Source organism: Rhinichthys klamathensis, unplaced genomic scaffold, assembly GCF_029890125.1.
Source record: "Rhinichthys klamathensis goyatoka isolate OS25496 unplaced genomic scaffold, OSU_Roscu_1.1 h1tg000117l_1, whole genome shotgun sequence".
Classification (NCBI taxonomy): Eukaryota; Metazoa; Chordata; class Actinopteri; order Cypriniformes; family Leuciscidae; genus Rhinichthys; species Rhinichthys klamathensis.
In genome coordinates, this window is record NW_026606654.1 from 337,404 (window position 1) to 352,884 (window position 15,481).

At 37.1% G+C, this 15,481-nt stretch overlaps 1 protein-coding gene across 2 annotated transcripts in view; it reads left to right on the forward strand.

The window, feature by feature from the left end:
• Positions 1-15,481, forward strand: part of eml5 (EMAP like 5) — a 115,843-nt gene that overhangs the window by 60,516 nt on the left and 39,846 nt on the right. For both annotated transcript variants that reach the window (XR_008807455.1, XM_056255056.1), the window contains exons 8-17: positions 454-591; positions 3,185-3,441; positions 4,583-4,795; positions 4,888-5,055; positions 5,868-5,974; positions 7,234-7,352; positions 9,893-10,079; positions 10,221-10,326; positions 11,265-11,358; positions 15,317-15,417. Coding sequence is in view for 1 of the 2 variants with exons in the window: in XM_056255056.1 (XP_056111031.1) it covers positions 454-591; positions 3,185-3,441; positions 4,583-4,795; positions 4,888-5,055; positions 5,868-5,974; positions 7,234-7,352; positions 9,893-10,079; positions 10,221-10,326; positions 11,265-11,358; positions 15,317-15,417 (1,490 nt within the window). In the remaining variant the exon portion in view is untranslated. The remainder of the gene's footprint in view (positions 1-453; positions 592-3,184; positions 3,442-4,582; positions 4,796-4,887; positions 5,056-5,867; positions 5,975-7,233; positions 7,353-9,892; positions 10,080-10,220; positions 10,327-11,264; positions 11,359-15,316; positions 15,418-15,481) is intronic.

A 15,481-nucleotide genomic window follows, 5' to 3' on the forward strand; every position in this document is an offset into this window, starting at 1 on the left:
ACTACTGTACCTTAATTTGGAAAAGATGGAAACCTGTGACGTTATAATCGGAACGGTTCGTGACTCAAATTTATGCGTTTCAATGGCAACACTATCAACGCTGAAATGAATCTTCAGCAGTCAGGTGGTACAGGTCAGTGCTCTTTAAGTTGTTTATGTTCATTATTGTAGTAATGTTATGTGCTTTGAGACATGAGGTAGTTTAACGCAGTCTCTTCTTTTTCATGAGGGATTACTTGTGTAATTCTGTTTGGTGGTGCTAGTGGTACAGAAAATATACAGTAATTGACATTACACACTTCATGTCTCCTGAGCTATAATTGGACCTCTGAGCAATACAGTTTTCCTCAGATTAGATGAAGTCTATTAAGAACATGACATTTAATGTTCAATGCACTAATTTGTGTATCTCTATGGGTCGTTACTTCCTCTTTTTCTCTTTTTGAATTGGAGGATCTGGAGTCTCGTAGATCATGCGCTAATAGCACGCTGCAACATGGAGGAGCCGATACGCTGTGCTGCTGTTAGTACAGACGGGATCCACCTCTCTCTGGGCATGAAAGACGGATCCTTTACAGTGCTAAGAGTCAGGTAAAAGCACTCAGGCAAAACAGCCTAGAGCAGGGATACTCGAAAAAATTTGACCTACCACAAGCTTATCAAAACTGCTTTACAACTTATGAATATTCATGTGGTGCGACCAACATGCAGAAAAAACTCTTTTAGCAGGAAATTAACCCCTGCAGACTATCATGACTGAGTTTCAAGGTCAACAAGGCTATTAAAATATCACATAAATTTACCTATTGATGACAAGGTAAGGTTAGTATAGTTTGTAAAATGTCATCTGGTGCGACCTCCCAAAAATGTAATGATATTTATGAATTAATAATTCAAGATATTTGTAAAAAAACAAAAACAAAAAAAAAACAGATATATGTATATACACTCACCGGCCACTTTATTAGGTACACCTGTCCAACTGCTCGTTAACACTTAATTTCTAAGCAGCCAATCACATGGCGGCAACTCAGTGCATTTAGGCATGTAGACATGGTCAAGACAATCTCCTGCAGTTCAAACCGAGCATCAGTATGGGGAAGAAAGTTGATTTGAGTGACTTTGAACGTGGCATGATTGTTGGTGCCAGAAGGGCTGGTCTGAGTATTTCAGAAACTGCTAATCTACTGGGATTTTCACGCACAACCATCTCTAGGGTTTACAGAGAATGGTCCGAAAAAGAAAAAACATCCAGTGAGCGGCAGTTCTGTGGGCGGAAATGCCTTGTTGATGCCAGAGGTCAGAGGAGAATGGCCACACTGGTTCGAGCTGATAGAAGGGCAACAGTGACTGAAATAACCACTCGTTACAACCGAGGTATGCAGCAAAGCATTTGTGAAGCCACAACACGCACAACCTTGAGGCGGATGGGCTACAACAGCAGAAGACTCCACCGGGTACCACTCATCTCCACTACAAATAGGAAAAAGAGGCTACAATTTGCAAGAGCTCACCAAAATTGAACAGTTGAAGACTGGAAAAATGTTGCCTGGTCTGATGAGTCTCGATTTCTGTTGAGACATTCAGATGTTAGAGTCAGAATTTGGCGTAAACAGAATGAGAACATGGAACCATCATGCCTTGTTACCACTGTGCAGGCTGGTGGTGGTGGTGTAATGGTGTGGGGGATGTTTTCCTGGCACACTTTAGGCCCCTTAGTGCCAATTGGGCATCGTTTAAATGCCACGGCCTACCTGAGCATTGTTTCTGACCATGTCCATCCCTTTATGGCCACCATGTACCCATCCTCTGATGGCTACTTCCACCATGTCACAAAGCTCTAATCATTTCAAATTGGTTTCTTGAACATGACAATGAGTTCACTGTACTAAAATGGCCTCCACAGTCACCAGATCTCAACCCAATAGAGCATCTTTGGGATGTGGTGGAACGGGAGATTCGCATCATGGATGTGCAGCCGACAAATCTGCGGCAACTGTGTGATGCCATCATGTCAATATGGACCAAACTCCCTGAGGAATGCTTCCAGCACCTTGTTGAATCTATGCCACGAAGAATTGAGGCAGTTCTGAAGGCAAAAGGGGGTCCAACCCGTTACTAGCATGGGGTACCTAATAAAGTGGCCGGTGAGTGTATATATATATATATATATATATATATTTATTTATTTTTTTACCTTGAAATTTGTTAAAACATTTTTTTATATATAATGAGGTTATTTTCAAAACACATGTATTCAAGGTTTAAATCAATTTTTTTGCTTGATGGTTACACCACATGAAACAAACAAAGAATACCATTAAAAACATGAATACAAAGAATACATTTCCAAGAAATTGGAACTTTTAAATTAAACTTTTTTTTAAATGATTCTTCATTTTCTTTAGACAGACATCTACAATTAAAAAGTTCAGGGTTAGTTTTTTTTTATGTTTTGAAAGAAGTCTCTTCTGCTCGCCAAGGCTGCTTTTGTTTGATTGAAAATACAGTAAAAACAGTAATATTGTGAAATATTATTACGATTAAAAATACCGGTTTTCTATTTTAATATATTGTAAAATGTAATTTATTCCTGTGATACAAAGCTGAATTTTCAGCATCATTACTCCAGTCTTCATTGTTACATGTCCTTGAGAAATCATTCTAATATGCTGATTTGTTGCTAAAGAAACATTTTTTAAACAGCTGTGCTGATGAATATTTTTGTAGAAACCATGATGCATGAAATATATATGAATACATTAGAAAGTTCAAAAGAACAGCATTTTTTTTTTAAAGAGATCTTTTGTTACGTGATAAGTGTCTTTACTGTTTATTACATCCCTGCTAAATAAAAATTTGTATTTAAAAAATCTAGGTAGGTAGTGTATATCGTTGATCCATTTGCATGTTTAATTTCACTTTGACTAAATTTTTTTGAAAATGAAAAGGGCCTTTCCATAAACAGATACTTACTATTTTGATGAATGACAATATGATGTTTTCTAAGCTGTAAGTCAAGTATCCACCAAAATCAAATATTTATTACTATTACCAGATCATTTTATTTTCTGGCCCCTGGTCATTCTTCATTTTCTAAAAGTGGCCCCTGAGATGTACAATTTGAGAATCTAAGCAGCAACCTAAAATATGCAAATCGGTTAGAACTGTACTCATTTTGCAGGGACATGACAGAGGTGGTCCACATTAAGGACCGTAAAGAGGCCATCCACGAACTGAAGTACTCCCCTGACGGAGCGCACCTAGCCGTGGGCTCTAACGATAACTCGGTGGACATCTACGGCGTTGTGCAGCGCTACAAGAAGGTGGGCGAATGCGTGGGCTCCAGTAGCTTCATCACACACATGGATTGGTCCACTGACAGCAAGTATCTACAGACCAATGATGGCAACGGCCGGCGGATCTTCTACAGGATGCCCAGTAAGAGCTCTGTGTCGTCTTGGAAATGCAAAGTTCTGTCATGAAACTCTAGATGGCGCAGGCTAAAAGGTCCTTAACTCAATCTGCTTGCAATCACATCATTCTCTATATGGCACAGCTGATTGGATCCTGCTGTATCAGTAGCCAATGAGCTTGTGTGCTCTACCTTCAAATTCTTGGTTGGCATTTTTTTAGCAGTTTGCAGCGCGCTTTCAGAAACCCTCCACCTTCCCCAGCTCCACCTGTATAGATCTGCTACGAGTAATTCATGTACGCTATATTGTACAACAGCAGCATGTCTTACTTACTCACAGCAGCGTGTCGTGTATGCAGGGCTTGACATTAACTTTTTTGCTCACCAGCCAATGTGATTAGTGGTTTTCCAAAGTTACTAGCAACTTAGCATTTTCACTAGCCACAATTTTGACATCGATACCATAGGGAAAAACTGCCATATAGATATTTTGAATGTTATCTCATAATTTGGCAGCAGATATACTGCCAGAATGGCACTTTAAGAACTGACACATGGATCAATTATACTGTTAGCACTAAGGTTTTGTCCAGTGTGAGCACAAAATCTGTGGGAATGGGTAAAATTATGCACAATACACACAATACCACGCTAAAATGTAAGCCTTGTAACACCAACAATATTCATCCGGAGAAAATTAAACAAGTGAGTGAGGGGAGACGCGTGCAGCTGGTGTATCGTATCTATTCTGCAGGAAATTAGTATTGGAAGCATATATTTCAATATCGATATGTATCGAAAAAATGATATTTTTGACAAAAAATTTATATATTTTATATAAATTTCAACCCGCTGCGGTGACTAGTAGGAGTGACTGCGTTGCACGCCACTGCTGAAATACACCCGCATTTGGCGGGTTAGCAGGTGTTAATGTCAAGCCCTGCATGTATGTATTGGCAGTAGCAAGTCCCGTACTTGCTCTGCAACAACAGCAGCAGCGTAGCAGATCTATTACTCCAAAACCAAACATTTCAACATTGTCATATCCATTACCATGTCAAACACTCAGAGAGTTGTCATCATGACAGAATTATGTTTTCCTCAAAATTTAAGTCTCAAATTGGATCATCTAATCGTGACTGACTATGGTTTTGACTATGTGTTTAGGTGGCAAGGAAGTGACCAACAGAGAAGAGCTGAAGCTTGTCCAGTGGTCTTCGTGGACTTGTGTCCTCGGGCCAGAGGTGAATGGGATCTGGCCTAAATACTCAGATATCAATGACATCAACTCTGTAGATGCCAACTTCAGTAGTCAAGTTTTAGTTACAGCGGATGATTATGGATTAGTTAAATTATTTCGGTACCCGTGTGTAAGAAAAGGTAGGTCCTCTTTTTCCAGTTTGTGTGATTTTTGGTTTCTGACTTTTATTAAATTGTTGTGCTTACACAGTGTATGTGATTTTCATTTCTAGGTGCGAAGTTTAAAAAATATTTAGGACACTCAGCACACATAACCAATATCAGATGGTCACATGATTATCAGTGGGTGATTACTATTGGTGGAGCCGATCACTCAGTGTTCCAGTGGAAGTTTGTCCCTGAAAGGAAGTCAAAAGAAACTCTTCATATAGCTCCTCAAGGTACGAGACACAATTTCTTTGGATACCAGGCTTTTTGACAAGCTTACTCTAGTAAAAATAAATACACCAAAATATATTTGTATTACATATTTATGTACTCTTACATTTAAAGATTGCATTTGTACAGTGATCATATACTTACAAATTGTGATATTAAAACACATTTTAGGCTTAATATTAAGAAATGTGCATTGTGCAATAAAGAAGTACTCCAAATAAAGTTTAATTATAATATTTATTTCAGTAAGTCTCAAGTGATATGTTAGTAAATATGTTTATGGTTTTGTACTATACTTAGTATGAAATAAATGTATATTAAATAGATTTTGGTTTCGGTATTTTTCACTAGGGTAACTAGCATTTTTAGAGATTACTTTTAATCTCTTGAATTATGTCCGAATCTACTGAAGAAATAAATGAATGTCGATGCGATGGCTGTGCTCCTGAAATATGTGCTAGATTATATAAGCAAAGCACCTTTACTAATGCAAATTTGGTCTACTTTTTCTTGTGTCTTTCTTCTTTGCATGTTGCTGCTCAGTCTACCATGTCGCTCGCTGTTCATTTTCCTAATGGTTTTCTCACTGCTCACGTTGGCAATTCTGTTTATTAGCCATCAGCAGTTTTCTCAGTGATAAATCTATAAAGGGGAGGGGCAGCACTTAGGAATGACTAATAAGTTACTCAGGGTTTCTCAGGAGATCATGATAAATGGAATCGTTGCTAATTTGTTAATTCATTTATTTGTTTTACTTGAGTGGAATGCATAATCATTGCAGGAAGTGTAATTTTGCCCTCTCCATCTTTTACAGAGACGTTAGTAGACTCACATAGCGAGGAATCCGACTCGGATCAGTCAGACGTGCCTGAGATGGACTCTGAAATCGAACAGGAAACACAACATACTTACCGACGACAGGTTTGTGATGACATTGGTAAAAAAAGTAATTGTTTTATACATGCTGTATGCTATGGAAGCTTGTTTCCGCCACTGAATAAAAAATTTTAAAAAATAATTGCGACTTTTTATCTCACAATTGCGAGATATGAAGTCAGAATTGTGAGAAATAAAGTCGCAATTGCGAGAAATAAAGTCGCAATTCTGAGAAATAAAGTCGCAATTGCGAGATATAGTCGGAATTCTGAGAAATAAAGTTGCAATTGCGGGATATAAAGTCGCAATTCTGAGAAATAAAGTTGCAATTGCGAGATATAAAGTCGCAATTCTGAGAAATAAAGTCGCAATTGCGAGATATAAAGTCGCAATTATGAGAAATAAAGTCGCAATTGCGAGATATAAAGTCGCAATTCTGAGAAATAAAGTTGCAATTGCGAGATATAAAGTCGTAATTATGAGAAATAAAGTCGCAATTGCGAGATATAAAGTCGCAATTCTGAGAAATAAAGTTGCAATTGCGAGATATAAAGTCGCAATTCTGAGAAATAAAGTCGCAATTGCGAGATATAAAGTCGCAATTCTGAGAAATAAAGTTGCAATTGCGAGATATAAAGTCGCAATTATGAGAAATAAAGTCGCAATTGCGAGAAAAAAATACAGAATTGAGACTTTTTATCTCACAATTGCGAGTTTTAAAGTATAGTATAGTAATAAAGTCGCAATTCTGACTTTATAACACATAATTGCGAGTTTATATCTTGAAATTCTGACATCTTTTCTCAGAATTGTGAGATATAAACTCGCAATTGCGAGTTATCATGCCAATTCTAAGGGGAAAAAAAGACTAACTTTTTTCCCCTCATAATAGTTTATATCTCACAATTCTGACTTTTACAACACGCAATTCCGACTTTATATCAACCAATTCTGACTTTATAACACGCAATTGCGACTTTATATCAACCAATTCCGACTTTATATCATGCATTTCTGACTTTATAACACGCAATTGCGACTTTATATCAACCAATTCCGACTTTATATCATGCATTTCTGACTTTATATTTTGCAATTCTGAGAAATAAAGTCAGAATTGCGAGGTGTAAACTCGCAATTGTGAGAAAAAAAAGTCGCAATTACCTTTTTTATTTTTCATTCTGTGGCGGAAACAAGCTTCCATAGTATGCAGATCAAAACCTGACAGCAAATCCTTTCTCTTATGGATCCTGTTAAATTCCCTCAGTCATGTGTGTGGTTTATGATGAAAATGTGTTTTTCAGGTTTACAAAGAAGATCTACCTCAACTTAAAGAGCAGTGTAAGGAAAAGCATCGTGCCATAGCCATGAAGAAGAGGGAAAGAGCTCCAGCCAGTGGAATGAGGTTGCACTTTATTCATGGGTAAGTGCTTCAGCCAACGTGGTTTGTTATTTGAGGAGCTCTCAAAAGTACTGAACGGATGGAAAATCAATCAGTACTATTCAAAGTTTGTCCCCCAAAAATAAACATTATTAGTAGTATACCAATTGTACACAAACCAGCTATCATGTTACAAACGGTCGGACCACTATGATCTGCTTTTTCCTGCAAGGAATTACTTTTTGTAAGTTACAATATTTGTATACAATATAAATATACTGTGTTATAATTGATAAAATATAATATAATAATTGTATTAATTAAAAACAATATTACATATAGGCTACTATTATGTATTTATTATTAAAAAAAGTCATAATATTAATATTTCAGATAATATAAAAAATAATATCAATGTTAATAAAATATTAATATCAAATATTTTCAAGCATTTCCTTATATTTCGTATATATTTACTCTTGATAATCTTTTATTTCTTTTATTTCACATCGAGCATTTTCTGCATGCAATTAAATTTGCTCCATTTTATTGGGAGCGATTCTTTCGAATAGAACACATGTCTCCAGTGTAGAGGCGGTGTAAGGAGGTCTCCATTTAGCTTTCATAATTTAGTTATGCACCTGCAAATCTGCAACAAGGTTTATCCAGCAAAAAAGAAAGAAAAAAGTATGCCACAGCTCTGGGAAGTGCCTGTGTCAGTCCCAAAGATGAGTCATAGCACCCTTAGGGACTAGCTGTAGACCAGTAGTTCACACTTCATCTTCTGAAGCTTGTCTCTAAAGTTAAGATGATGTTCTTTGACATTACCAATACCTTCAAAATCAGCCTGCCTCTCTGACTCAGAGTGATGCAGATGGACAGCAGTCTTTTCTTTTCACACTTTATATGGCAGACTGATGGTAGTTAAAACTATCTTATGACATAAGCTCATGCTTTCCAACTACTTGGCGATGAGTTGACACCCAGAACATTAGTGTAGAAGTTGTACTGGAAGCTGGATTGGACTCACAACTCACACAGTTGGCCATTAATTTTTGTCTTTAATGCGTGCTAATCTTTCTGAAGAACACACAGATGAGCTCAAGGGGTCAACCACAGCTGAACTGCAAATTTGTACCATTTGTTTCAAGTGCATCCATAGGTCATCAGATGGATTAAGGGTTATGGATTAAAGTTTAAGAACATGGCAGTGATAGTTGTGATTGCTCAGTGAAGCTGTGCACGGGCTACAGGAGCAGACCTGAATCTGACTTTAGAGGATGAAGAGATGATGAATAGCAGAATATTCAGATCAGGTTATTCAAGGGTTTACAGAAGCAAGGCAATTTAAGTCACTGTATAAAAAAAAAAAAAATTTTGTCTCCATTTATTTGTCCTTTTATTGAAATAAGTCGAAACGGCACTAATACATTCACAGTGCTGTAAGCGGAGATGGAAAAATTGTGAAAAATGACAATGATCATAATCAATTAAAATGATGTAAGGACATTTTCATTTATTTATTTATTTAGGCCAGTGTTGCTTTTCTAAAGCTCAATAAAAGTCATGGTCAGCAGTTCACAAAATGGATACAAATTTCTGTTTTCAAATGTGTATTATAGATTGTGAACAATTTGTCCGTGCATGTGATTTACTTTTTACATTTTTTTACCTCATAATGTTTAATCAAAATAGTCGTAACTAGAACTTCCAATAAAAATGACTTCTCTTTGGTGACGTAAGCCAGACTTCTCCGATCTTTTATTCCGCTTGAACCCCTGCAAGTGCACGTTCATTTGCCTTCACTTTTAAATGCAACGCCCTCATCTCAAAATCAATCTGCAACCAATGCATAGATTTGTTCTTTTTTGATAATCCATTATACTACATTACAAAATACAGGAAAATATTATTCACTACCTCTATCTCTTTTTTTTTTATCACAACTTTAAAAAAAAATTATTTGTAGATTTGTAGACATGCAAATTTTAATATTTTAATGCAAAGTATAATAAAACTGTTTCGGATGTGAACGATGTGTTTTTGTAACGAGTCATTTGAGTGACTCATTCAGTGACTCACTCATGACACAAAAAAAGTATTTACTTGTTGCCACATACTAGATCAATGAAGTTACTTACAGAGTGAATTGTTTTGATGAATGGATTACAAAATTCAGACCAATGAGATTGATAAAATGCCCAAATTTGGTTAGAAATAATTTAATTCAGATAGATCCGTACATCCATGTATTATATAAAGTGACTCATTCTTGTTTAGGGTGACCTATGTTTATGAAAACATTTGCAGTGTTGGTGTGTGTCCTGGTAAACCCTATGTTTGGCCATATCTGAAATCTTTGTCCTTGTGGGGACCTTTTTTTGGTTCCCATGAGGAAAACAGCTTATAAATCATTCAAAGTGATGTTTTTTTGTAAATCTAAAAATGCAGAAAGTTTTCTGTGATTTTCTGAGGTTTAGGGGATATAATATAAAAATCATTATGTCCATAGAAAGTCCCCATAAAACATGGAAACACAACATGTGTGTGTGTGTGTGTGTGTGTGTGTGTGTGTGTTTCAGTTACAGAGGTTATGACTGCAGAAGTAACCTCTTCTACACTCAGACCGGTGAGATTGTGTATCATGTGGCGGCTGTGGGAGTGGTGTACAACAGACAGCAGAACACACAGCGCTTTTACCTGGGCCATGACGACGACATCCTCTGTCTGGCCATCCACCCTGTCAAAGACTATGTAGCCACAGGCCAGGTACAGTCAAACTGCACACATGTCTGTCTTTGTCAGCAACAGCATACAAAGCAGAGAGGTTTCTCTACTGAATACATCAAAATCGCTTTAGTTCACCTTTTGTTCTGGGCACTTAAACATCTGTGTTTGTTTCTTACACAGGTGGGCCGTGATTCATCTATTCATATATGGGAAACAGAGTTTTTGAAGCCGTTGTCAGTACTTAAAGGATTCCATCAGTTTGGGGTGTGTGCACTTGACTTCTCAGGTATGGAATGCTAATTAATACTTTACTAATCGTAACAAACTCAATTGTTGTATCTCAATTATTAGAGGTGTTTGCGGTAACACTTTAAAAAAAGGTTAAATTTGTTTCATTTCAATAATCATGCTGTCTAATCAGCATCTTAATATGCCGCACCTGTGAGGTGGATGGATTATCTCGGCAAAGGAGAAGTGCTCACTAACACAGGTTTAGACAGATTTGTGAACAATATTTGAGAGAAATAGGCCTTTTGTGTACATAGAAAAGGCGCTATACAAATGGTGACTTGACTTGACTTATGCATTTGGCATATGTTTTTATGTCAAATGCGAATTGATTGCATTGCATTTAAGGTATATACATTTCTATCAGTTCTTGCATTCCCTGGGAATCGAACCCATGGCCTTGGCGATGCAAGCACCGTGCTCTACTGTATTCTGCACATACAGACTTTTGACTGTCACATAATCTTGTCCATTTGCAAGCTCATTCTAGAACCGTCAAGTTATGCTGGAAATTGCATGTGATTGACATGTAATACTACTGATCACATTTATTTATTTTTATGACAAACTAGTGGTATTTCTGAAATTGCTGAAACACTCTCTGTGAACAAATCTACAATTTATGTGTTAAACTAGACATATTTCTTGATTAAAATCAGTGAGTCAGGTGTATAGAAGCAAAGCAAAAACAGCAAAGCCTCCAAGTATCTGTCAATGTCACAGGCCTAAACATAAATGATTATTCTCATTAGATGCCATCAAACTGATATTTCCACTGGAGCAATGTCTTTGTTAGCTGTCACATCGTATTACTTGAGATGTCTTGTTACATTGTTAGCAGGGTGGAGATGGTATTAAGTCATTATGACATTACATGATGCTGTTATTTGCCTGATGTTGAGTGATATCAGAGCGGTATGATGTCTGTCTCTGCAGCGGATGGGAAGAGGCTGGCTTCAGTGGGTCTGGATGACAATCATACCATCGTCCTTTGGGAATGGAGGAAAGGAGAGAAGCTCTCCACTATCCGGTGAGTGAATTAGGCATGCAAGTTTTCGGACTTGTAGTGCATGTTTGCTAGCTTGGGGCAAGTAATAGTGTACTCCTAAAAGCTGACAAATACACTTAAAAGCTGAGAATTCACAGTATTTATCTTACAGAAAAATGGACAAAAATATGATAAATTATCTTGTAAGCAGGGGTGTATAGAAAATTGTGTCCAATAAAATGGTGTCTAGAATTATGTCCCTCCCCAATACTATACTAATACTACTGTTTACCTACTTTCCAGGCTGTGTTGTAAACTAAACCCCTTGAATATTTAAAAAATAGAAAGTAATTTGATATCTTCCATCTCCAACCTCTTGTTTCAATAGGAACACATGAAAAGTAAATTGCATTCATCAAACCAAGTTGTTTCCTTCACCAAGTAGTGCCAAATTCTTTGAAATACATTTTTCCCAGATAAACTTTATTATTTTGTCATGCAAAATGTATATTTACATCCTCCAAAATATATATATATATTGGTATCAGTCCATTTCAGCAGATTAGCATCGCAGCACTTCATGACATAAGCCTGTTTATCATGCAGTCTTTATCTCAGCATGATCATTACCTCAAGAGAAATCGCCTTTTCTCTCCCAGAGGAGTGATTTTCATGATACGACTGGTTTATGTTTCATCCTTCTGTCAGAATGTACTGTTAGTTGTTAATTAAAGTTGTGTGAAGTGTAAAATTTCTTAAATTTCTTAAGACTGGTAAGAAATCAAAAATGATTTTTTCAAAAATTTTGGATATTACCTTTTTTATGTAGTGTGTTATATACAGTAGCTGTTTGAAAATGTAAAAGATCGGCAAAGTTTCAAAGATCAAAGTGCGTGATAATTTCGTTATTGTTTGTCTAAAGAAAAAACACCGGTTCTGAACTGCCTATAATGACTGAGTCATCCTCCACAAACCTATGTAGGTTTGTAACAAATTTGCATAATAATAATTCCAGATTATGGACCTCATTGGCTGCTGGCAAACAAAGTCTACTTTGCCCCGCCCTTAAACACTGTAGTTGCTCCTGAGGCCTGGAAGACGTTAAGTGGTTCGCCTTGAAGCATACAGCGTTTAGACAGCAGCGATGCTTTCGAATCACTCTTGATGAGTCACTAGCTATGTTTCCATCCACACGTTTTTATCGCAATTAAGTGATATCGAATGAAAAATGCCTAATGGAAACAGTAAAATTCGATTGAATTTCATGAATATCGACTCAAATGAAATACGATCGGTCTCATCGGATTTTATCTTGATCGATATACGGCTTATGCGATAAACGTGGATGGAAACGTTATTATGGTGCGATCCATTTTGCCTAGTAAAACTTTGTTCGCAAATGTTGGTTGAATGTTGTGCAATTCGGTGAGAAAATGAATGGAAACACCTTAACATGTCTCAAATCAATTCGATATACCAATTTGATCGCAAAACAGCATGTGACGTCATTACGCACAGGTTTTTATCCACTTTAAAGCCGTTTGATGGAAACACACTTTCACCAGCTTTATTCGCATGAGGGTTTTTTTTACCGAACTTCAGATAATTCGATTGACAAGTGGATGGAAATCAGGCTACTCACAGAGTCATGTAGTTTTCATTAGTAATAGGAAGAGTATTTTGTTAAGTTTTGATGCTTAACTTTCCAGATGGCAGAAGTGGCTGTATAGATGACCTGCAACAGGATCAGTTAGAATTGGATATGTATGTGTGTGTGTGTTTTTAGTTTATTTTTCTTACCCCAATGGAAGATAATTACTTGTTTTAAGCAAAATGCACTTAAATGCACTTTGCGCTCGAGATAAAAGAAGTTGTGTGTGTAAAAACAGAGGCTGTGATCACCTTTGTTCAGAGACTGCTAGAGCAAGTGTTCGTTGTGAATGTCGTGACGGTTATTATCTGATGGATGATCAAGTTAGGTGTGCTCTCAGAAACACCTGCGAAAATTCACCCTGAAAATCAAAGTGTTTTCCGACGACAGCTGCGTTGATATTGATGAATGTCATCAGCGTGTCTGCGGTGAACACAGGTGTCACAACACGCCGGGAAGCTTTCTTTGTGAGTGTAACCCTGGTTTCAGGCTTTTTGCTGGCAAATGTGAAGACGTGGACGAATGCACCGAATCAAGATGTCGAAGCAGGGCTGTCTCAATTCACAGGGTTCATTCTCTTGTTACTGCCACGCAGGTTACGTTTCATTATCAGATGATAGAGGGATATGTACTGATATAGATGTGTGTCTTGGTAAACCATGTGAAGGCATCTGCCTCAATACTATAGGAAGTTTCAAATGTTCCTTAATTTTGGCTAGAAATGGCATCAGCTGCGTCCAGGATCCCACTGAGAAACAACACAACACTCCTTCTCCAGATCATAGAGAAGAGTTCATCACTAAATTGAGTCAGTTACCTGTCAGTTTTGAGTCGACAACAATCGTGTGTTCGATTCGAAGCGTGATGCCAAAGTAATCATTATTACTATTGCTCAAACTTGGTTTTGAGATTTGAGATTTCCCTCTAAATATTAAACAGGAAATCCCTGGCAAGCACCCACAACGTCCTAGCACTGTGGTGGCAACTAGGGCTGGGTAAAAAAGATCGATTTCTCGATTTTAATCGATTCTCATTTTTACGAACTGATATCGATTCTTAAATCTCAAGAATCGATTAGGCTAGTCATCCTGTTTTCAGTTGATGAATGAATGGAACATTGTAGCGCATCCCATCCAGTAAATCGCAATAATCTTTGTGCTTTGTTACTATTGATATGAAACAAAGTCTCAGATTTCTAATTACGTCCATTTTCTTACGAAATTCAAAAACATACCGTTTTGGCGCTGTGGCGTGAGATCAATAGAAGCACATGATCTTCTCTTCCGCCTTAATAATACCAGTTAAAGTGCGAAATAAACATGAATGAGCATCTGAAAGTGTGTTAAAAGATAGAGTACAACTTATCGAAATCCGTATCATGTCACATAGAATCACAGTGTTTCAACCATGGACAGACGTTAGTAAAACAACTTGTAAACCGCGTCATGTCACATTTACCTCAGAAAAACCATATCCAGTGACCATAAACTTGTTAGTCAGCTAGAAAAATTAAATCTAGAGAGGAGCATTTTGCTAAATATATGCACCATATTACATATTAATTATCATTTTTAATGTTCTTCAATATTTAATGCATGTTTGAATAATTCTGGCAAGTTTTTATGACAGTCAGCCACCATTTAAATGTTTATATTTCATATAACTTTATTATTATAAAAATAAATAAAAGTGTAATTTAAGTGTTTGTATACAAATCAGTATATAATTACCAATATTATAGTAGGCTAATGAAGCCTAGTAGGCTACAACTGACTCCCATAGTTCAGAGAATTAGTTAAGAGATTTGTTTTCCTTGAGAAAATTTGCCATGTATTGTACCTGATATCCAAAATAATCAAAATGCATCGAATCGAAATCAATTTTAATATTTCTCAAGAAAATGTCAAAATCTAGTATAGATGCACCTATGCTACCGTTACAAGCAACTACAACTCTTTACCATGGTAAAACACTGTAATGTACATCCTCTCATGGATTATTATACCTCCTCTTACAGTCTGAAGCATTTGTATTCCCCTGTCTGTATACTCTTGAGTTCAGCGACTCTTCCCCGGGGCTTTCTCTGGTCGAGAGGATGCTTGTGCGGGTGGAAGTAAATAGGGCCTGACAGTGCAGTCACTGCTCAGTGCTCTGCCCGCTCCACATCGGGTCTAATGCTAAACCGCAGACAGCCACTGTCCCCTGGCACTCAGACAGGTCAATTACAGCCCTACAGTGCCCGCTGTGAACCTTTAACTCATCAAAATCATTAGGGGCTGTTCGATTCATCCTGTTAGGTTTCAGCAAAAGAATCATTACACATTAAATGTCTCTCTTTTTGATTTAAAGGGGAAGTAAGGACAAAATATTTGTCATTAAAATCAACCCGTACGTGCCAGACAAAATGATCACCGCTGGAGTGAAACACATGAAGTTTTGGCATAAAGCAGGTAAGACTATAAACTTTCTGTGAAATATGTGAATCACTGTAGATCTGAGGTCATCTCACACACC